Consider the following 24399-nt stretch of genomic DNA (forward strand, 5'->3'; position numbering starts at 1 on the left):
TCTGTGCCGTCTTCGGTGAATTATTTTTGGCACCCTTTGCCCAACCTCAAAAATGTTCCATTTTGGAAGGTAAATGAAAAGGCCACGTAAGCTAAGTATTAATCTTTACAACCTGCTTAAGCTCATTTTATAAATTCTAAGAAATACTGGTCAAAGAAAGAATGAAAGCTTTATATTTCAATATATAAATACCTGGATTTTTATGGTGCTATCTTTAATTTTCTGAAACTTCCGTTTCTGTATAAATCCTTCCATTCTAGCTTGAATAACGATAACACTGCTTCTTATTTGTAAATAAACTTCTCTTTGACGTTTTGCAGACAAAAAGGCTCTGTGGTGATTTTGTAAAACGACTGCTGCTTCTCCATACAATGAAAACTGTTTTCTGGTTTGCCTTTTCCTGAAATGCCGCTGCAAAGTGACAGCCGCCCTTTTCTGCTGAATGAATCTTCTTCGATACACAGCCATCTGAAGGAAGGACTGAATTCGCACGGCAGCCCGCTTGTGCTTTTCCAATCTTCTTGTGACCATTTTACGAAAAGCTTTTTGAATTGTCACTGCAGCCTTTCTTTCAGAAGGATACTCTGCTTCCTGTAAGGGACCAACCAGAGAAGCTTTACACTGCCTTTGAACCGTAAGTGCTGGGCTTTGGCCAGCTTCATACTGAGTTTCAGTTCTGTGACAGCAGAATGCAGATTGGGTAGCAGGGACTGCCATTTTTACTTCGGGCATGTTTTTAAATTTCTGTCTAACTTTCATGCCGCTAAAAGCAGCCTGAATAGGTCTTACAGATTTCTGAATGGCTAAACATTTTTTTCTTTCCATTTTTACTCTGGCGTATGACCTGTAATAATTCTGTATAACAACAATTGCCATTCTCTTTGCCTGATAATCCATTCTGGCCCTGTACATTCGGTAGAATGACTGAATTCGGGTGGCAGCCAGGTGCATGAGTTGGATACCCCTTCGTGCCTTAAAGCCTCTGTAGTAAGACTGTATACAAATGACTGCCTGGGTTTGCACTGCAACTAGTGTTCTGTACCTTCTTTGAACAAAAACTGCCTTTGCTCTAAAGTGGAGATGGTGCTTCCTTGTTTTAAAGGCTCTAAAATGCTTCTGAAGAGTAATGGCAGCCTGATGCCGCTTTTCCTGAATCTCTCTCCTTATAATCATATCCTGAAAGTCTGCTTGGACACAGGTTGCTGCTTTCTTGAGTGCATTGTGCTGAAGAGCTTTCTTTTTATTGGCTCTATATCTTTCTTGTATTACTTTTGTAGCCCACTGAAGCTTTTGGTAGAAAAAATACTGCCTGTACATTCTGTATGTGCTTTGTATTATGACAGCAGCTCTGTGCTTTTCCCTTAAAAGCTGTCTTGCTTTCATCCCCTTATAGGCAGCCTGAATGACCACTGCAGAATGCCTTTGTTGGACATAATGCTCTCTTTGCAATTTTGCAGCTCTGTATGCTCGGTAATGTTGCTGAATGAGAATCGAGGCGTGTTTCCAGGTCTGAAAGGTAAGGTGTGTTCTGTGCATTCTGAAAGTTGCCTGGATGAGGGCTGCGGCCCTGTGCATCTCCTGTAACTTCTTCTTTGCCATCAGCCTTCGGTAAGATGGCTGGATTGTAATGACTGCCTTCTGTAACTCCAAGAATTGGTGCAAGTGATGTTTGGCACAAATGGTGGCTCGATATTTCCTCTGAACAAAAATAGCTGCTTTCTTGAGGGAAAGGAACCTTTTCCTCATCACTAAAGATCTAAACCTGCTCTGAATCAGGGTTGCAGAGGCATGCATCCTTTTCAAATGTCTTCTGGCTTGCATACCCCTGAATGCAGCCTGGAGGACCACAGCAGAGTGTCTTTGCTGGAGGTAGAGCTGCCTCTGCAGCGGTTTGGCCCTGCTTGCCCGGTATTGCTGCTGGATGACCCGCGAGGCATGCCTCCAGGCCTGGTATCTCACATGTGCACGGTGCCTTCTGAAAGCCGCCTGGAGAACGGTAGCAGCCCGGTGCATCTCTTGCACCTTCTTCCTCACCACCCACCCTCTGTACCAGGACTGGATTTTGAGGGCTGCCTTTTGTAACCGTAGTAACTGTTGTAAGCGATGCTTTGCGCAAACATTTGCACGATATTTTCTCTGAATCCACACAGCGGTATTCCTGAGAGACAGGAATCTCCTTCTCATCATCAGAGTCCTAAATCTCCTCTGAATCATAGCCGCGGCTGAGTGCATGACTTTTAAGTGTCTTCTAGCTTCCATCCCCCTAAAAGCAGCCTGAATGCAGATTACGGAATGTCTCAGTTTGTTATACCTTTGAAATTGTATGTTCCTTTCCCTCACTGCCCGGTACTTTTGCTGCACCAATCTTGTCACCTTCTTCAACTTATTAAAATAAGCTTGTTGTCTGTGTCTTCTGTAGTGGGACTGGATGAGTGTTGCTGCGGTCTGCATCCTTCTCAGGGTCTGTCTAACTCGTCCTCCTCTGAAACTGGCCTGGAGAATGGTAACAGCTTTCAAAGTTGTCAGGTACTTTGCACGTTGAGTTCTACCCTGATGATACGCTCTGTACCTTACCTGAATTATGACGGCTGCTGTTCTCATTTGATGATATCGCCTCCTTGATTGCTGCATTTTAAACACGGCTTGAATAAGAGTGGCCGCTGCGTGCAGGTGCTGAGTCTGTCTTCTTACTGTAACACCTCTATAAACAGCTTGGATTTTCACAGCCGCCTTCTTTAAAGTAAGATATTCCTTACGCTGACGGTCTGCAATTTTAGTATCTCGATACCACCTCTGAATTATAACAGCTGACGCTCTGTAGGTGGCGTACTTCTTTTTGGTTTGGTAAGCTGTGTAACTAGATTGTATAGCGGCTGCCGCCTTGTGGTGCTCCTTTATTTTTTTCCGCACTCTCATACCTCGGTAAGCTGACTGTAGGATTACTACTGCTGCTTTGGTTTCCAAATACAAATGATGCTGTTTTCTCCCAGTACTGTAAGCCCGATAGTACATTTGAATCAGACAAGCCGCTTTTTTCATGATTTTCCACTTCTTTCGCTGCACGTACATTCGGTAGCACGACTGTATGAGGACAGCACATTTGTGTTGCTTCTGAACCTGTCTTCTCGCTGCTCTGCCCCTCCACGTGGACTGGAGCATCACTGCTGCAAGGCGGAGCGCAGTGTACTCCAACCGTTCCCTCCTCCCTGCAGCCCGCGCTCTCAGATGTTGCTGGATGACGGATGCTGCCGTTTTTAACAACCCGAACTCTTTCTGGGCCTTGGCCATTCTGAAAGCAGACTGAATCTTCACTGCAGCTTGATGTTCCCTTCTGATCTGCTTCCGAACTTTCCAGCCACGGTAAGCGGACTGTAGAGAAATCACAGCTGCCCTTGTCTTTAAAAAATGTGTTCTTATGTCAGAAGCAGTCTTGTGTGTCCTGTACCATCTCTGAATCTTGAGAGTAGACTGAAGCACCGATTGATATTTCATCCTCTTACTGTAGCCTCTAAAGGCAGTTTGAATTTTAAGAGCAGCTGTAGATTGTTGTTTGATTAGCTGGCGTACCTTATAACCTCTGTAAGTGGCCTGCAAGCAGATAACTGCTCTTTTGACTTGCAAGAAGTTCTTCCTCTGATTGACCTGCGCTTTGTATGCACGATAGTAACTCTGAATGACAACAGTTGCTTTATAGATTTTCAGGTAGTACAGGCGCATCTTTCTCATCCTGAAATGAGACTGTAGTGAAACAGCAGCTTTTCTCTGCAACCTCACTTGCTTTCGAACCAGGTACCCTCTGACAAAAGCTTGCAGTTTGATGCAAGATGCCCGCATGTGTTCTTCTCTCTTTAGTGCAGCTGCTCTTAAATGTAAATATTGTTTACGAGTTTGCTTCATCTTGACAATGGATTGTAACTTCACTGCAGCATTTTTTAGCCTCAGAAAATTTTTTCTGGAAACATAAGCCCTGTAATATGATTGAATCCTTATAACAGACGTGAGGATGTGAATAAACTTTTTCCTGGCCTGCACCCCTCTAAATGCAGACTGCAGAACAATGACAGCAGATCGTGTCTTCTGGTAAGAAGCTAGAACTTTCTTGGCTGAAATGTAAGCTCGAAAATGAATCTGAATTACAAGGGCAGCTTTCTTCATTTTCTTATATTTCTGTAGTTGTTGATGCTTCCTGATGTGTGCCTGCAATCTGATAATATTTTTCTTAAGGTTTAGAAATCGAAGTCTGTCCTGTCTCATTCTCCAGTATGACTGAAAGACACAAGCAGCGGTGATCTGTTTGCGTAACTTACGAGCTTTCATTCCCCTGAAAGCGGCCTGTAGTCGGATGGCTGCAGCCCGTTTCTGCAAATAGCTGGTGCGCTCAACCTTTCCTTTCAGATATGCTTTGTAGTACTTCTGGAGAGAGAGGATAGACTCTTTTTTCCTTTTATATAACTTTTGGGCTTGAAAGCACCGAAATCTTGTCTGAATGATGACAACACAAGATCTAATATGAATGTATTTCCGTAATTCTCTCTGCATCCTGTACCAGGATTGTATGACCATGGCAGCTTTCTCTTCTTTAACCTGTTTCCTGACACACCGTTCTCTAAAAGCTATTTGCAGTGTTATTGCAGCTTCTGTTTGTAGCTGCATTTTACGTTGCCTCCATCTTCTGAACGCAGACTGGATTATAAGGGTTGATGATCTTAGCATTTCATATCTCTGTTGATCCTGCTTTCTTCTTGAACAAGCACGCCAATGCCTCTGAATTGTAACTGCAGCCCAAAGGTATCGTTTGTAAGAAGCAACAGCAATGATCATTCTTATCCTAGATTGCAGGATGATTGAATAATATTTCAGCTTCAGAAACTGTTTTCTAGTGGAATATCTTCTCCAATATCTCTGAAAAAGGTAAGAAAGGACACAAAGTAAAATAGACACATCTTTCTATACTTAACACCCTTGAAAGTATTAACGTTTCTAACATTTTGCTTAAAAACAAAGACGTTAATTTTAAAAGCAATATATTTTTAAAGAAGATACTTCTCTCTTTTGTTTATAGTTTAGTTTCTATGTTGATACAACTGTAGCCAATCCAAACTAATGATATTTATATGGCATTTGTATTCAGGAGACATAAGAAATATAAACAAGTTTATGCTATATTAGAGTAATATATTAGAAGATTTTAAATGAAACTATAGTAATATTCTGCTATCTATTGATTCTAAGTAATTTCCTATGAATGTATCTCTGGATCTTATATTTTCCCCTTTTATCAAGGTTGCTAAGCTATCTTATAATGATTGAAAACTGTTTATAGGAGGGACCCTGTGTTACAGGCCTGGTAACATCAACACAGGATTTTGAGAAATATCACTGAGTCACAGCACTCTCTGAGTCAGTATTTTCATTAAGAATAAAATTTAGGAATTATAGATACATGGTTAAAAAGTAGGATTCTGGAAAGACTTGAGAAGTAATAAAGCTTTTTCCTCTTGCTTCCTTCCCAACCACCCCACATTCCCTAACTCCTTAGTTATCCCAGCAACACGCGAGCTACAAAGTCTCAAGCGGATCCTGGCTACTGGTCAACAAGCTCTGAACGTTCTTCTCGCAATAAGACCATTCCTTTGTCCAAAACACTCCAAATATTGCTAAGATGTGGCGGGGACTAATGGAAGGATTAAAAGTCTCAGAAAAAAACCATCAAAGATACAACTAAGAACCAAATGGGAATATTAGAACTGAAAACACAATAACCAAGACAACAGCAACAAAAAACCTCACTGGCATGGCTCAGTAGCAGAATGGAGATGACAGAAGAATCAATGAACTTGGAGATCAATACAAATTCTCTAGGCTGAACAAGAAAGAAAAAAAATGACTGGGGAAAAAAAGAGAAAGAAATGTCTCAACAAACTAAGAGTAGAGGGGAACCTCCTCAGAATAATAACATTTACACAAACCTACAGCTATCATCAGATTTAACAGTGAGAAACTAAATGCTTTCCCTCTTAGACCAGGAATAATACAAGGATGTATCCTCTCACCAAGCCTATTTAGCATCTACTAGAGGTCCTGCCTAATGCAATAAGAAAAGGACATAAAAGCTATGCAGACAGAGAAGAAATAAACCCTTTTTTTGTTCATAGATGACATGATCATTTATGTAGAAAATTCAAAGAAATGACAAAAAAAACCTCCTGGAATAAGCAATTATAGCAAATTTGTAGAATATGGAAACATTAACATTATTAGCAAAAAAAAGAGAAATACTTAAGAATATATCTAACAAAATATGCACAAGATCTGTCAGAGCTATAAAACTGTGCTGAAAGATAACACAGAATATCTAAATAAATAGAGATATATCATATTCATAGATAGGAAGGCTGGATTTTGTTAAGATGCCAGTTCTTCCCACCTGGATCTATCAATTCAATGTCGTCTCAATCAAAATCTCATCCAGTTACTTTGTGGACACTGGCAGACTGCTTCTAAAGTACATAAGGTGACGCAAAATACCCAGAATAGCAAATACAATAGTGAAGAAAAGCAAAGTTGGAGGACTAACATCATCCAACTTCAAAAGTTATTATAAAGCCACAGTAATTGAGACAGCGTGATACTGGCAAAATAATAGAAAAATAGATCAATGGAACAGAATAAGGAGCCCAGAAATAGACCCATGCAACATAGTCAACTGATGTTTGATAAACAAACAACACAACTGAATGGATAAAAGATAGTTTTGTCGGGCTTCCCTGGTGGTGCAGTGGTTGAGATTCTGCCTGCCAATGCAGGGGACACGGGTTCGTGCCCCGGTCCGGGAAGATCCCACATGCCGTGGAGCGGCTGGGCCCGTGAGCCATGGCCGCTGAGCCTGTGCGTCCGGAGCCTGTGCTCCGCAATGGGAGAGGCCACAGCAGTGAGAGGCCCACATACTGTAAAAAAAAAAAAAAAAACAAAAAAAAGGATAGTTTTGTCAACAAGTGGTACTGGAAGAAGTAGACATCCATATGAAAGAAAAGTGAGTCAAGCACTAACTCTTAACCTTTCACAAAAATTAACTCAAATAGATCATAGATCTGAATGTAAAATCCAAAACTATAGAACTTCTGAGAGATAACAATAGAATATCTAAGTAACTTTGGGTTTGGCAATAGCTTTTTAGATATAATGCCAAAAGTATAATCCATGAAAGAAAAAAAATTGATGTCAGAGTTTATTAAAATCAAAAAAAAAAATAATCTGCCCTGTGAAAGACTCTGTTAACAGAACAAAAAGATAAGCCATAAACTAGGAGGAAATATTTATAAAATATAAATCTAATAAAGGGTTTGTATCCAGTTATACAAAGAACACTTAAAACTCAACAATAAAGAATTCAAAAATTGGCAATAAGAATTTTAAAATGGGGAAAATATCTGAATGCTTCACCAAAGAAGATATACAGATTGTAAATGGCATATGAAAAGATGCTTAACATCAAATGCACTAGGGAATTGCAAATTGAAACAGCAATGTGATGCCTATACACATCTATTTTAATGGTAAAGTCTAAAACAGTGACAACACCAAATGCTGGCCAGGAAGTGGAGCAACAGGAACCCTCACTCATTGCTGGTGGGAATGCAAAATGGTACAGCCACTTTGGAAGATAGTTTGGCAGTTTCTCACAAACCTAAATATAGTTTTGTCATATGATCAAGCAATCCCATTGCTAGGTACCTACCCAAAGAAGCTGAAAACCAAGTCCACAGAAAAACCTGCACACAGGTGTTTATAGCACCTTTATTCATAATGGCCCCAAATTAGAAGCAACCAATACATCCTTCAATAGGTGAAAGGATAAAAACGACTGTGGTACATCAATATGATAGAATGTTATTCAGCAATAAAAAGAAACAAACTATCAAGGCAGGAAAAGACATAAAAGAAACTTAAATGCATATTGTGAAGTGAGAGAACCTATCTGAAAAGGCTACATATTGATGAGTTCAAATTATAGGACATCCTGGAAAAAGCAAAAGTATAGAGACAGTAAAAAGATCAATGGTTGCCCAGGATTTTGCAGAGGGATAAGAGATGAATACGTAAAGCAGAAAGGATTTTTAGGGCAGGATTTTTGTCAAAGCACAACTATACCACATAAAGAGTGAAACCTATGGAAACTAAGGACTTTAGTTAATTACAATGTTCATAAATTGCAAAAAGCGTACTATAAAAAAAGAAAGCAAAGCAACAGAAATGAAAAGTATCTGCATTAACAGGATATTATTCTCATGTACTCTTTAAAATATTTATTATGATTGAAAGCAAAACTTATAACATTGCCTGATGTGATTTTATTTGTATGTAGGTTTAATAAATAAGACCGCTAAAACATAAAAGTGGGGGGAGCAAAGGGAACTAGATAGTGGTAAGTTTTCTACATTCCATTTAAAGGGATAAAATATTGATTCTAAGTAGATTAAAAGTTTTGTATACTGAAATGCCTATAGCAACCAAAAAAAGGCAAAAAACCAACCAAACAAACAAACAAACCCCAAATAACCAAACCCCTGTACAAGGGGATAAAATAATAACTAAAAAGAAAAAAGATAAACTAAAATGTAACACTAAAATGTATTCAAATAATTGAAAAGACAGGAAAGGGGAAAAAGAAGAATGAAAGAAAGTGAACATTCAGAAAACGAAACAATAAAATGATAGACCCAAATCCAAGCATATTGATAAATATCTGAAATATAAATGGTATAAATCATCAATTAAAAGATAGAGATTTTCAAAACATAAAAACTATATGCTGTCAAGACTTTAAGCCATATATAATGATGTAAGCAAATAATAAGTAAAAGAAAGGAAAAAAATATACCCTGCGAATGATAATCAAGTGAAAGCTGGAGTGGTTATAGTAAGAGCATGCAAGGTTGACTTCAGAGCAAAGAAAATTTTGAAGGATAAAAAAGGAACATTACACAATGATAAAAAATGATTTAAAAAAATTCAACTCACCAATGATAAAAAATGATGATAAAAAACAAAACTCAACTCATCAAGAGGACATAAAAATTCCAAATGTGTATGCACCTAACAAAACATCTTCAAAATATATGTAGATAAAACCAAAGGGAGAAAGATATATCCACAATTATAGTTAGAGACTTAAATACTGCTCTCTTGGTATAAGACTAAATAAACAGAACACCAGTTAGGATATAAAAGAACTGTTAAATATCATCACCCAAGTAGATCTAATTGACATTTATAGAACACTCCACCCAACAACAGAATACACATTCTTTTCAAGTACACAGAACATTCACCAAGATCAAAGACCAGCAAACTCTGTCTGTAAAAGGCCTATCAAGAGAAAATAGTTGCAAATCGCTGACAAACAACTTGTACCCAGAATATAGAAAAAGTCTCAAAACTCAATAAGATAAGCTCTCAATTATAAAAATGGGCAAAAGATTTCAAGAGACACTTCATAAAGAAGATAATCGAAAGGCAATTAAGCATTTGAAGACATATACATAGCCATTAGGAAAACAGAATCTAAAACCAAGACACCACTACACATCCATCAGAACGACTGAAAAACATAGAAATCCGTGTTGCTAAGGATATGGAGCAATTAGCATCCTTACCCTTTGGGGGTGGGCAGCAAAGTGGGTTAAGCCACTCTAGATACAGTTTGGTGATATCTTATGGAGCTAAACATACACTTACCAAATGACCCAGCAATCTCATTCCTAGCTGTTTACCCTAATGGAATGAAATCACCTAAAACTGGAAAGAATGCAAATACCCCTCAACAGATTAATGTATAATCAAATTGTGGTACATCCATACAATGGAATACTATTCAGCAATGAAGGAGAATAAACCACTGATACATGCAACAACTTGGGTGAGACTCAAAGGCATCCTGCAGAGAGAAAAAAAAACCAGTCTCAAAACTTACCTACCGCATGGCTCCCTTATGCGACATTCTCAAAAAGGCAAAACTATGGGAACAGAGAGCAGAGCTTGGGTGCCTGGGGCTGGGTGAGGAGGGAGAAAGGACCGCAAAGGAATAGAATGCAACAGTTCTTCTGGGAGATGGAACTGTTCTGTATCCTGATTGAGGTGATGATTTCACAACTGTGTTTAAACACATGTGTATATGTGTTTAAATCTGTGGAACCACACACCAAAAAAAGAAAAGCACATTTTACTGAGGGTTAATTTAAAAATTTTAATTTTAATCAACATAAAGTTAAAATTTATTAAATTTAAATTTTAAAAAATTTATAATATACCTAGGAACAAATGAAGATATTTAAGACCTCTTGCATCAGATCATAAAACCATTTTAGGAGACTTTTAAAGAAGGCCTAAATAAATAGGAAATAAATACCATGTTTAGTAGCTAAAGATATCAATTCTAACTAAACTGACCTATTCAATTAAATCTCAATCAAATTCCAATATTTTTTAAACTTCAGTTTCAAAATGTGTGAAAATGCAGAGGACTTTAGAATAGCCAAAAACTTCTTAAAGAAAACAAAGAAAGTTTTATCTACCAGACATCCAGATTTCTTGTAAAGCTAGAGTACATGGCTCACTGGTAGACAAAAAGAACAATGAAATAGAAAAAACTCTAGAAACAGAACCACACATATAAGAATATTTGATGTATGCTAAAGATAGCACAGCAGGGCTTCCCTGGGGGGGCAGTGGTTAAGAATCCGCCTGCCAATGCAGGGGACACAGGTTCGAGTCCTGGTCCGGGAAGATCCCACATGCCGCGGAGCAACTAAGCCTGTGAGCCACAACTACTGAGCCCACGCGCCTAGAGCCCGTGCTCCACAACAAGAGAAGCCACCGCAATGAGAAGCCCGTGCACCACAACAAAGAGTAGCCCCCGATCACTGCAACAAGAGAAAGCTCGCACGCAGCAACGAAGACCCAACACAGCCAAAAATAAATAAAAATAAAAAATAATTAAAGATAGCACAGCAATGAGGCAAGTGTGGTCATTTCAGTAAGTTGTAACTGAAACAATGGCTATCCATATATACAAAAAGAAAAACGGTCCCTAACACAAATCATATGCAAAAATTAATTTCAAGAGAGATCTAAATGTGAAAGACAACACATTAAAGGATTCAGAATACAATACAGGAGAATATCTTCAAGGCCTTAGGTTGAAATAACACTCCTTAAATGGTTCAAAAAAAAAACAAAACCCACTAACCATAAAAGAAAATTAAGAACTTTCACTGAAGACATAAAACTATAAACCACGGTCTGGGAGAAGACATTTAAAACGCACATATCCAACAAAGGTCTGATAACCAGAATAGATAAAGATCTCTTACAAATCCACAAGAAAGCAAACAATCAAAATAAAAAACGGAAAAAAAGATCCTTGAAGAAACACTTCATGAAGGAAGACTTTCAATATGAAAATGTGTTCAATGTCATTCATTATCAAGGGAATGCAAATTAAATCTATTCTAAGATACCACTGCACAACGACCAGAATGGTGACCAGGATGGCTAAAATTAAAGAGATAACTTCCAAGTATTATAAACAGCTGGTGGTGCTATAACCACCTTAGAAAAGTCCTTGGCAGTATGTACTAAAACTGAAATATATATACTCTAAGACAAACAGTTGTACTCGTAGGTATATGCCGGACAGAGTGAATATATTTCACACCAAAAGGCACGTTCATAAACGCTTTAGTCGTAACAGCTCAAAACCAGAAAGCCAGATGTCCATCAACAACAGAACAAATAAATTGCAGGATATTATAAAATGAAAGTTAAATCACAGTTACACTCAACAACACTGATAAATCTCCACAAATTTCATGTTCAATAAAAGAATTCACACTGTCTGAACCCCTCTATGTAAAATTCAAAAAACAGGCAAGACAATATTAGAGCATTTAAGAAAGATGTATAGGAAAAAGGCATGATTAGCATACATTAGAATAATGGTTACCTTCGGCTGGGCTGGGGGATTAACTGATTGAGAAATGCCTTCTGAGAGGCTAGCAATATTCTATTTCTTGACCTAGGGTGTGGTTACGTAAGTATTCACTTAGTGAAAAACCATTAGGCTCTACATTTGTGTTTTGTGCAATTTTCTATGTGTAATATTCCACATTAAAAAAAAGGTTCAGAGAAAGAGAATTTATTAAATCAGAATCTCTCACTTTCAGTAGTAGTAGCCAGAAACAAATCTCCAAGTTTATAAAATAGATAAAATTCAATGGCATTTACATAGGGTAAATTTAAATAGTACACCTCTCTGATGTTATTAAAATAGAACGTAATATCAAAGACTAACATTTGGATGTAAGGAATATGTCCATTAAGTAAAGTAGATAAGTTAATTTTTTTTCTTTTACTCAGTAGAAAAATTACATAGGCATTCTATAAACTGATGATAAGTAGTATTTCCAGCACTTGCAACTAAGTGGGTTAGAGAGGAAGATGTACACTGTTATCCCCAAAGTGTACATCTTTGGGGATAATTTCCAGGACTCATAGTAAAGATGCAAAAGAGAGTGTGGCTGGGTTTATGGATATACAAGGTAGAAGGGTACAGTGTGCCAGCATGACCCACAGTGGAAGATTGCAAACCTCTAATGTAAAGCAAAGAAGACAGCACGGGGTACAGAATTAGACTGTTCCCTCCTTCAGAGCAAAGGAGGTGTTTCGATTTGTTTGACCCTTATGCTGAACACAGCCAAGAGTTTTACATGTAGCAGGGAGGTATCAAATATTTGTTAAGCTTAAGTACTACATAAAATGTAGAAGCCTAAAATATAATAATTTAAAACTTTATCATATTTTACTTTCTTAAAAATGTCATTAAACCTTTTTAAATTCAAAAATTCAGAATACTATACCTGAATAACAGATGCTGATTTATTTTGAACTTTTTCTAGTTTTTCCTTTTTTAACATTAATAATTTTCTCTTCGCTAAGAGTCTTCGCCAATATTTCTGAATGACCAATGCTGCGTTGACCTCCTTTTTGAATCGTCCTTTAGTTAGAAAATTGATTACAGCTGACTGAATAATTCTTGCAGCTTTGTCTCTCTTCTAGAAAAAAAAAAAAAGCACTTACTCACTTAAGACCCTAAACCATTATTTGTAAGAAAATCACCTGTTAAATATTAATCAAATCGATCCTGGAAATAAAATGTCCCCCAGACTTATTGTAAAATATGCTCATCACTTCTGGGCATGTTGAAATAGCTGATATATTGTTGAACATATTGAATAGACGTGCAGATATATTTATATGATAAAACAAAGATTCCTAGGAAATATCATCCTAAGATAATGATCACAGACATGTTTGATTTATCACAGATCATCGGTAATCAATATAAAGTCAATTTAAATGTGGTATGTGTCTCAGATTATGGTGCAGTGAATTCACGTTTGATTTTTGAGAAAGGGATGGATTGTAGGAGAAAAAAAGAGACTCTAAAACAAATACTTTACAGTATAAGGTGGTACTGTTCTTCTACAATTTGAAGAAAGGAATTCACAAAAAAGGAAAGGCAAAATACCCTCCTTTACCCCCAGAATACATGGTGGCTTTAAGCCATAGAGGCTGAAGAGAACAGAGTACTGGGTTGTGATAACTGATGCCAGGACTGTCCTGCAGCGTCAGTGGCCAGAGAGGAGCTGGCTGCCCCGGGAGTGCTAGAGACCAGTGCCCTGCACATCTCTACTTCTTACTTCTAATCATGAATTAGTATGAATAATAAAAGATTAAATACCAGGTGTCAGGCACCATTCTAAACACTGCAGGAATGATTCATCCAACCTCACAACAACCGTTAAGAACAGATGAACAGGCACTACTCTCATGGCCATGAGGAAACTGGGGCTGAGCGCTCAGGTAGATAGTCAGTCCACCAGGAGGATGGCCAGGATTGGACACAGGTAGTCTGGCTTCAGAGTTCGTGCTCTTAATCATTTTGCTATACTCTTCAAGGCTAGATCTATCACTTCAGTTCACCTGAATTAGAAACTGGAATATAAATTATTCATCTAGTGAAAAGGAACAACTTAGAGATCGTCTGATAACCCTTTGCATTGCTGTCTGGGACCACGCACTACGCAAGAGTGGGCTCTACACAGAGATTAGCAGTTTCCTAGGGAAGGGATCAAACTGCTATTCTGACAGAGGAAAAAGGGAACTAATGGACTGAAACATATACTAAGGAATGGTGGGGGCCATATATTGGATCACACCCTTGAGTGAGGAAAGACTAGAAAGTTCTAAAATTAGGCTGAGGAATTATGTCCAACAAGTGGATTAAGCCATCTAACATCATTGTCAGTGCCCTGTGAAGCCTGTGGCCTTTAAGGCTATAAAGATCCAAGTTAAAAGCACACCCCCCTTCACCAACACCCACAATTTCAAAACATATCACAAAGCTACAATAATCAAACAGTGTGGAACCAGCATAAAGACAGATATATAGAACAACGTAATAGAATAGACTGCCCAGAAATAAACCCCCATGTAACTGGATAATTGATCTTTAACAAGGGTGCCGAGACCACTCAATGGGAAAGGGACAGTCTCTCCAATGAATGGTGTTGTGAAAACTGGTATTTGGATACCAACATATCGAAGAGTGAAGTTGGACCCTTATCTCACACACTATGCATTTATTAACACAAACTGGATGAAAGTCTTAAACATTCAACCCAAAGGTATAAAACTCTTAGTAGAAAACATAGGGTAAAGTTTCATAACATTGGATTTAGCAATGATTTATGAGATATGACAGCAAAAGCACAGGCACAAAAGCAAAAATTAGACAAAATGGGATTACATCAAACAAAAAATTTTGTTCATCAAAGGACACAATCAACAGAGTGAAAAGGAAACCTACATACTGAAAAAAAATTTTGCATATCATATATCTAATAAGGAACTTGTATCTAGAGTATATAAAGAATTGTTACAACTCAACAATAAAAAAATCAAATAACCCAATTAAAATATGGGCAAACGAAGATATTTCACCAAAGATGACATACAGATGGCCAACAAGCATATGAAAAGATGCTCAACAACACTAATCATCAGAGAAATGCATATCAAAATCACAATGAGATATCTCTAAACTACTACAAACAAACAAGCAGAAAACAACAACTGCTGGCAGGGATCATGGAGTAGCTGGAATCTTTGTTCACTATTGGTGGGACTGTAAAATGCAACCCACAGTGACTACTATTGGAAATCAGTATAGTGGTTCTTCAAAAAAAATCAAAAATAGAATTACCATATGATCCAGCAATACCACTTTTAGGTAGATCTCCAAAAGAACTGAAAACTGGGTCGAAAAGAGGGATTTGTACACTCCTGTTCATAGCAGCATTATTCACAATAGCCCAGAGGTGGAAGTAACCCAAATGCCCATTGAATGGATAAACAAAATGTGGTATATACACACAATGGAATACTATGCAGCCTTTAAAATGAAGGAAATTCTGCTGCAGGCTACAACATGGGTGAACCTTGAGGGCATATGTTAAGTGAAAGAAGCCAGTCACACAGGGACGAATATACTGTATGATTCCACTTATATTAGGTGTCTAAAGTAGTCAAAATAGGAAGTAGAAAGGTAGTTACCAGGGACAAGTGGGGGAGGAAATGGGGAATGGTTAATGAGTACAAAGTTGCAGTTCTTCAAATTGAAAAATTTCTGGAGATCTGTTTCACGACAATGCAAATATACTTAACACTACAAATGGTAGTGTTCGGTAAACTTTAAAACTAGGAATAACCTAAAACACAGTTAAGATGGTATATTTTATGATATGTGTTCTTTACCACAGTTTAAAAGAAAACTATTTCAGGGGAATAAAAAGCACCCAATTGATTAGCTTAATAAAGAATACAATGCAGTTCAAAAGTAGCTTTTGAGTCAAAAGCTCTAAGGACCAGGGGCATTTTTGGATGCAATAAGTTGATGTAAAATGAAACTGAATTCAGCTTGTAGATCATCTCAATCTCAAGCAAACTAATGTGGAACAATTGTATGTGACATTAGAAAAGCTACAGACGGAAAGTAGATAAGTTCAAAGAGCCAAATATATTACAAAAACGAGTAACTATTTGAAAACTTACATAAACCAATGGCAAAAGTTCCCATACCCGCAGTCACTGACCACGTCATCATTTTTAATTCTACCGTGTGGCTGAGCCAACGTGTTACCAGTTTATTTTTATTTTGCTTTGTATATGTAAAGGATTTACTTTGCTTTGGAACTGGTGCCTATTCACTCAGGAAGAACTAAGAGGTAGAATGTGTCGGGGACCCTTGGATAACCCTGCTTCATTCGCCAGGGAATTTGGGCTGTTTAGCCAATGCTTCTCCATCACAACAAGAGCTTGAACCATTCTATTCTCATTAAATAGTTTATCTAAATTACAGTAATGACTAAAGGAAAATATAGAACCTGGAAAATAGCTACCTCAAGGTAACGTTTATGTGCTTACTAGCTTGTGATATTTCTACAGGAATATGAAGGGAATCTGCTGCTTAATGTTCCCAATAACAAATGAAGAGGTATACTTGGATCTCAGTGTAATTGTATAAGAAAAGGAGTATTGTCACCTGGAGAAAGGAGAGAAGCAGTGGTTTTCAAAAAAAAAGGGAAATTTCCAGTACTTGGACAAAGGAAATAAATCAAGAAAAGGGATCTTGTGAGGAAAAAGCTAAGAAATTTCTGCAACTGATATGTGTGATTAATACAAGACTACCTTGAGCAGAAAACTAAGATTTCATTACCAAAAAAGAAAAAAAACTAATTGATACCTGTTTCTTAAAATCTTAAATGTCTCATTTATTGCCATATAAAAAGAATTAATGAACTAATTTGAGGACTGGCCAGGAGGGTGCCCTCCCTGAAAACTTTGCTAAAACAATTCTCCGATAAGCCCCCAGAAGTGCAAGTTATCCTCCAAGGATATGTGGGCAAGGAGGCAGACCCTGGGAAGATAAGGGGCGAAAGAAGGCACAGAGAATACGTGGCAGCAGAGAAGACCCCTTGCGAGTGTAAACCACTGCTTACTTCCCAAAAGTTACTACCAAGACTTAGTGGGGCCAGAGCAGATTATTTCAATTAGTGTTATTTCCAGGTCTGATATGGTGTGAGAGAAAACATGGTATGTTTATGATTCGCCAAAATTTAGCTACTTTACAGCTACTAAGAACTTTATCATAAGTGCATTGTAATTCAAAACCGAGGAGCAATCCTGGGTGAAATGTATTTCTGAAACAGATCTGATAAGATTTCTTAAGCATGGCTGCTTCTTTGATTTCTCCAAATAAATACAGCATCATTAGTGGAAAGAGTACTGAGATAAAAGGATTAAAATAGTTTTTTCAATTTGATCAAGGAGACCATTTCTTAGATTGTTAAAAATGACATTTTTCTCAGAACTCAAGACAACTCTTACTTTACGTTAATGCAAAATTCATACTACTGGGGTTGCAAAGGAAAACAGTAAATGACATCCTTCTCCCTGTGCTCAGGTCCTAAACATTTTGAGAAATAAAACGATGGAAACCAAAATGCTGCTTCTAAACTAACAAAGGATAACCTAGAAGACAGTTTCATGGCAGACAAAATGAGCTGGCTAACTGAACTGCAGAATCAGGCCGGTGACACCCAGGCCCGAATGGCACCGGTTGAGGTCAAGCCTTCCAGAGCACAGCATGAAAAATTAAAGGAAAACTCCTGTTTCCTGGAGGCAAGTCAGAGTCCAGGATGAAGGAGGGAAGAGCTGAGTCAGACCTCCCCAGTTAACTTTTCACCAATTTACAATGTGGTTAAGGTACTCCATGTCCCTTGGGGCAGAGGCTGGAAGAAAAATTGAATGAAGGAAACATGAGGAGTTAGGGGAAAATATTCATCCCCAACTCGAAACACACACAATTATGAAAATTACCTCAGTAATTTCCTACCTCGGTAAAACGTAAGAACAGTATCAAGAATCAATCAGCTGACATCTTATGAACTACAGTTTAGGTTATAGTGTTTTTTCATTTTTGAGGAGTACCTGATGGCGTTTTAGATCCTTTTTTAGCTTATATTTTCTCCAAGTTGTTTGTATAAGTCGAGCGGCTCTCGTTTCTTTACGAAGATCCAAAAGCCTCGCACAAAGAAATGACAGATAGGTAATAACCACCTAAGAGATAACATAAAAGATGAAAACAGAAGTTTCCATGAGACAGAGAATATAAAACTTCCTGTCGTCTGAGACTCTGATTATTAAGAGGTATTATTGGTTAAGAAACTTTTACTTACCTTCTCGTCGGGAATTGTATTTGACATATCTGAGTGATGGATCATAGCAGGTATTCCACCGAGGTCTCTAGCTGCAGACCTGACCAACTGAAAATTCTTCTTTTCGTTTTCTAGGAGTTCTTTGTATAGTTCCGAAGTATTTTCTGCAATGCAAGTAAAAGAAAGAGATCAGATTAGACTGCTCTTGCCAGAAATCAGACAGGCCAATGAAAAAACTGGAAAAGTTAATCAACCAAAAGGGACTAACCCTGATCAAGTGCTTTAAGAGACAAATCCAGGGAACTTTCATCAGATTCAGATGATGAGTTTAACACCACAGAACCAGTTTGCGTACACTCTACGGTTTGGGTGGTACGCTGACATATGGCAGCAAAACGCACGTAGCAAGGATGGTAGTGGTGGATCAGGTAACATAACACCCGGCCATCTGAGAAAGACACTGTAAAATTCTCCACCTGATTGGAAATATCAGAAAAAGAATGAACTGTATTTAGATAGGAATATAAATTCTAATGGTTTTGTAGTCCATATTTCCTTTGAATAGCTGACTATCACGTTAATTTCTAGTAGCGCCTAGTATAATACCATATGCACGGCCAAATCCTCACCTATAAAATATCAGTCATATTGTTGTTCTGGGTTGGACAGTGTTCATCAAAAATTCATGTCCTTCCCAGAATCTCCGGATGTGACCTTATTTGGATAGAGGGTCACTGCAGGTTTAACTAGTTAAGGTGAGATCACACTGGAGTAAGATGAGTTCTTAATCAGATGTGACTGGTGTCTTTATAAGAAAAGGAGAGACGCAGAGACAGACACACAGGGAAAATGCCATGTGAAGACGGGCAGTGATGGGAGTGTTGTGTCTACACAGCAAGGAAGTCCAAGGGTTGCCAGCAGGACCGGAAGTTAAGAGAAAGGCATGGGACACATTCTCCCCTAGAGCCTCAGCACTAGGGTCTTCAGGGCTCTCTAGTATTTAATTAAAACATAGACGATTACCCATATATTTGATGGTTTTTCTGTTTTATATTCCTTAACAGATATTTTATTCATGTGTGTCAGGACCATTTATTTTCATGTATTTATACTTAAACGTACATTTCATACAGAAATACAGGATCGATCTAACAAATGATTATAAAAGACAGAGCTTAGACTCCTCTCCTCCTCTCTAACGTCCCTCTGTGGTTTATTTGCATTCCCTCTTGTAATGAGGGTGTGATCCTTTGGCCCACAGTTCAATGCAAGCATCTCCTATTAAGACTCCCAACTAAGGGGGCTTCCCTGGTGGCACAGTGGTTGAGAGTCCGCCTGCCGATGCAGGGGGCGTGGGTTCATGCCCCGGTCCGGGAAGATCCCACATGCCGCGGAGTGGCTGAGCCCGTGAGCCATGGCCGCTGAGCCTGCGCGTCCGGAGCCTGTGCTCCGCAACGGGAGAGGTCACAACAGTGAGAGGCCCGCGTACCGCAAAAAAAAAAAAAAGACTCCCAACTAGGACATTTTTTTTTTCTTGGTGATACATAAAATAATCGTGCATTATACAATTGGTGACAGATTAGATGACACTAGGTATGTGACAGTACCCTTACTCATTAGAGGAAAAGTTTGCTTATACATATCAACTAAATTATTTAAGAAATTAAAGAAAATATTTCACGTGCTAAGTTTGACTTTAACCAAAATTTATTTAAAGAAACTGGGCTAAAACAAAGAACTTACTTTTTTATTATAGAAGTCACAGACAGCATTTACCCAATCCATCAGTAGCTTTACGCTTTCACTATATTGTTCAAAGTGACCACTATGCCTTTTGTCTTTTTTCTTACTGATAACAGCATCAGAATGGCATGACAGTGCAGACATTTTTCTCTTCATACTCTGTGTGTGCTTTAAAAAGTCAATTTCTTCCTTTAACTGATCTAAATTAAGGGAAATATCCACCTGAAATACGAAAAGAGGATACATATCTTTATATTTTTCATATATTATTTTTGACCCACAGAAGCTAAAGTCTTCTATTATCATGATTTTTTTTTTTAAGGCAAATACAATCTACGTGGAAGTGATAGAATGTGTAAGTGGATAAGTGCATGGGATCTGCGGCCACGCAAGCCTGGGTTCTAATCTCCTCTCTGCTTCTGTTCAATGCCGAACCCTAACTCCAGTCTCCTCCTTTCCCTATGAAGTAATGACAATTAGCTACCTTATAGGGGCATTGAGAAGATTAGACTGGAATATACTTAAAGCAGTTACCACAGTTCCTGGGACAGAAGAAAGTCTAGTTAGTAATAACTACTACTGTTAGTCTTTATTTGATGCAAAATGCTTTTATAAATCAATATTGAAAATTGATAAAAAGTACAAAATGCACCGAATGTACAGTACCTGAAAAGCCAATACTATCTTCCAAAGCAAAGCCAGAGTTTTTTCTTTGTGCCTATCCACAATATCCTTAGAGAGGATTGTATTTCCTGCAAATGGAAAGATAGTCCGTTAGCACAATATATGTACACATCAATTTTTAGTGAGAAGAAAAGTTTTATAGTTACTCAATTTTTACCATGCTCATCATTCAACTGAATTCCTCGTGATTTAAGAACTTCAAGAACAATGTCAACATTGTGCATCTTTTGAAGACGACTTATTGCAGGAATCCTAAGTTTCTTTGAGAGATTCCAGTTTCGTGTGAGAAGTTCCATGGTTCGCCTAACAACAGAGGAATTTTCAGATGAAACTGTTAGATAAAAACATACATGAAAAATGAACTTCATTTAAATAAAGTAATCACCCACATCAATCTTCCTGATTTAAAGGGTTTTAGGTTAGAAAGACCCCAAAATACTATCTCAAAACTCTGTTGCTCCATAGTTAGCAAATAGAGTTATTTCTCATTTAAGCCAGGGGGTTAAGGTCTGTGAACAGAATGTAAGAATGAAAAATAAGATGCACACACACAAATGCACACAGCAGCAGAACGACAAGGTTCTATAGGGAAAGGAAAGGAAAATGGACATTTATTGAGGGGCTACTGTACTCTACACATCAAGTAAGTGCTTTCTTTTATTTTAGTCCCCATGGCAAATCCCACAATCAGGCATTATTATCCCATTTTTGGCAGATGAAGAAACCAAAGCCCAGAAAAGTAAAGTAAATTGCCTGTGATCATACAGCTAGTAATGACAGGACTAGCTGTATCAGAGCTAAAACCCAGTTTTACAGTTTCCAAAGCCATGCTCTTATACCTATACCAGATAAGATAAAAATATTTGAGTGCCTACCTTAAGAAGTCATTTATACCACAGTTTAAATTCAAACTCTTAGTATCATGTAGTGCTTTACACTAGACAAAGATCCCTGTTTCCACAGAAAAATCAAGCCCCAACTGATTACCATATATAGTTAAAATTTGGCAGAATTGTTTACAGAACCGTATTTCTAAAGGTTAGGAAGCAATGTACGATCAGTGTAGGCCAACCACTCAGTCAACGTCTGAAGCGTTTCTGCAACACTAGACTGACTGCCACCTACAGCATCAGTGGATTAACCGTTCCCAAGTATCCTCAAATGACCTTGAAGACCTATGGTCATTTTGTTGACACTGAAGAAAACAGAAACTTGGTATGCAAGATCGAGTCTCTTAACTAGCAAGAGTTCCTGACCAATGACAAAGCATCAACACCCAACACTGGGAAATCCTCAGTAACTCCTATAAAAGCACAAAAATGTCCTTCATTGTCAAAAATAGCACTGAACATAAAGCCAATCACTGCTCCTCCTGGACAGTGGAAAAAGTCTAAAATCGTGAATTCCTACTGGCCAGAAAACAGATGTGGTGGCTTGGATTTATGAAATGAAAAATTAAATATAAAAATAATATGGAAAACATTATCAGCAAACGCTCTGGCCTATATGGAAATTACTCAAGTGAGAGGAAGCTACAGTAAAGTTCAAAAGACTGTTACCTTGCCATGAGAATATATGATCAGAAAAGAAAAGAAAGTTCATGGAGACTGAATTTAGAAGGCAACAAGGGACATGCATGCTGTTTTTGAAGAACTGGGGATTCACAGAGATATAGGGATCCCTTCCTCACAAATGTCAAACGTAATATAAATTAGAGAGTTTCCTAGAAACAAGACGGATGTCTTCAATCCACCTGTCCTAAAGAAGCCAACCAAGGCACAGTGTAAAGGCCACTCCTTCCAGAGCAGGCACTGGTAACTGTTGTCACACCAAAGCCAATGTTGAGGATTCCAGTTTGTTACTGAGGAAACAGCGTGGGATCTGAAGCCAGACATCCGGAGCTGATGTCCACCACCACTGTCTAAAACCTGGGCAAGCCACTTTACGTCTTCATCTCACGTGTCCTCACGTGTAAAACAAGGTTAACACGACTAAAACTGGTCTCAAACAATGCACTCATGAACCCACTGCAGACGTAAAGCGTTATTTAAATGTCTGCTAATTTAATTAGTTCCATGCTTTCCCCAACTCCTATTCTGGGGTATCAGTGGTTCCTACTCAGACACTGTCACATGCCAGCAGGGAGAAAAAATTGTGGATAGGAGACAAGGTTTCTGGGCCTAAAATTGACACCATTTTCCCAAACTCATCCCAACTTTTTTAAACCCTAGATTTATCCCATTACGTAAAGGAGCAAGAAAGATTGTGTAGGTATAGAAGAAAGTGTTTTCCAGAAAATTTTAGTCTATTCTAGCGAGCAAAATAATTCCATTTCTTATACTTACACAAGACGCACCCCACACTGCAAGTCTACAGCAAGATTTGTAACAGCAAAATCAAATTCATCGAAAGGTGTCTGAACATGGTTCACAGGTAATCCCAGGAAGCTCAGGTGACGGGAAAGGTCACCTTCACCGCCTAGGAAGTTTCGTGAAAAAGCCAGAAGAATTTCTTTACTAGCCTATGGAAAAACAAGTGGCAGTTATTATATTCTAGAATTATAATTTTATTTACAATGAAAACAAATTCTTCAAATCATTCTGTGCATATAGAAATAAAATTAATAGTAGTATAAAAAGACGGTCAGTTTCATATCCTATAGTAACAATGCGAACCTCATATATTTCCAATTTAAGACCTTTAAAGAAAGTGCTCATAATTAATAATACACTCTAAAAATTAGCATTAATTTGATAACATACCAAATTAGGAAAGAAATTTTCTCCCAAATTAATTCCTCAGAAGCATAGTGACATTCATTCTCAAATCAAAGTTAAGAACAGGGTGATATGCTGGTGAAATGTCAACCAATAAAAAGTTAGGCAGGGTTAGAACTACTGGGTAGGCGTTCTTATTCTACTCCAGAGTCCTGTTTTTGGGAAACTCACTTTTTCTAAGGAGGAAATATACAATAAAAACAGGCAAAAGTCTTAACTGTGAAATATAAACCAAATATAAACTGAAAACTATACCTTGAACTCAGCATCTTTACAGAAGAGACAAGGATCGTGATCAATAAGTCTGGAGATTTTAGCATAATCAAGGAAACAAACCAGCAGCAATAGCTTTTTCAATGTAAACTTAGACAAAGCTTCTTCATGACCTGAAATAAAATACAAAAAAGCCTAGCAAGTTAATCTGTGCCCAAGTTTTTTTTTTTTTTTTTTGGTTCTGAAATATTTTTCTATATTTATTTATTCTGTTGTGCTTTTAGTCTATATATCCCTACTAAGGATTCTTGACATGTGTTTTATATTTTAAAGTCAAATTATCTTGGAATTCTTTATAAGATTATAAAACTTCTTATATTTACCTGTTTTTCTGGCTGGGTTGGTTGCTTTGTTTTGGCAGGGGGAACGTAAGTTGGTGCAGCCACTATGGAAAACAGCATGGAGGTGCCTCAAAAAACTAAGACTAGAACTACATGTGATCCAGCAACTCCACTGCTGAGTATACATCCAGAGAAAACAAAAATGCTAATTCAAAAAATACATGCACCCCAATGTTCATAGCAGCATCATTTACAATAGCCAAGAGATGGAAGCAACAACCTAAGAGTCCATCAACAGATGAA

General features: G+C 37.8%; 1 protein-coding gene across 1 annotated transcript in view; it reads right to left on the reverse strand.

Moving 5' to 3' along the window:
- Positions 1–24399, reverse strand: part of LOC116764264 (abnormal spindle-like microcephaly-associated protein homolog) — a 67834-nt gene that overhangs the window by 16301 nt on the left and 27134 nt on the right. Inside the window, exons 9-18 of the mRNA XM_032652705.1 lie at positions 23798–23928; positions 23111–23286; positions 20923–21068; positions 20748–20833; positions 20082–20303; positions 18607–18814; positions 18360–18502; positions 18112–18240; positions 12918–13112; positions 193–4902 (exon numbers count right to left, since the gene is read on the reverse strand). Coding sequence (XP_032508596.1) covers positions 193–4902; positions 12918–13112; positions 18112–18240; positions 18360–18502; positions 18607–18814; positions 20082–20303; positions 20748–20833; positions 20923–21068; positions 23111–23286; positions 23798–23928 — 6146 coding nt within the window. The remainder of the gene's footprint in view (positions 1–192; positions 4903–12917; positions 13113–18111; positions 18241–18359; positions 18503–18606; positions 18815–20081; positions 20304–20747; positions 20834–20922; positions 21069–23110; positions 23287–23797; positions 23929–24399) is intronic.

Source organism: Phocoena sinus, chromosome 1 (genome assembly GCF_008692025.1).
Source record: "Phocoena sinus isolate mPhoSin1 chromosome 1, mPhoSin1.pri, whole genome shotgun sequence".
NCBI classification, from domain to species: domain Eukaryota; kingdom Metazoa; phylum Chordata; class Mammalia; order Artiodactyla; family Phocoenidae; genus Phocoena; species Phocoena sinus.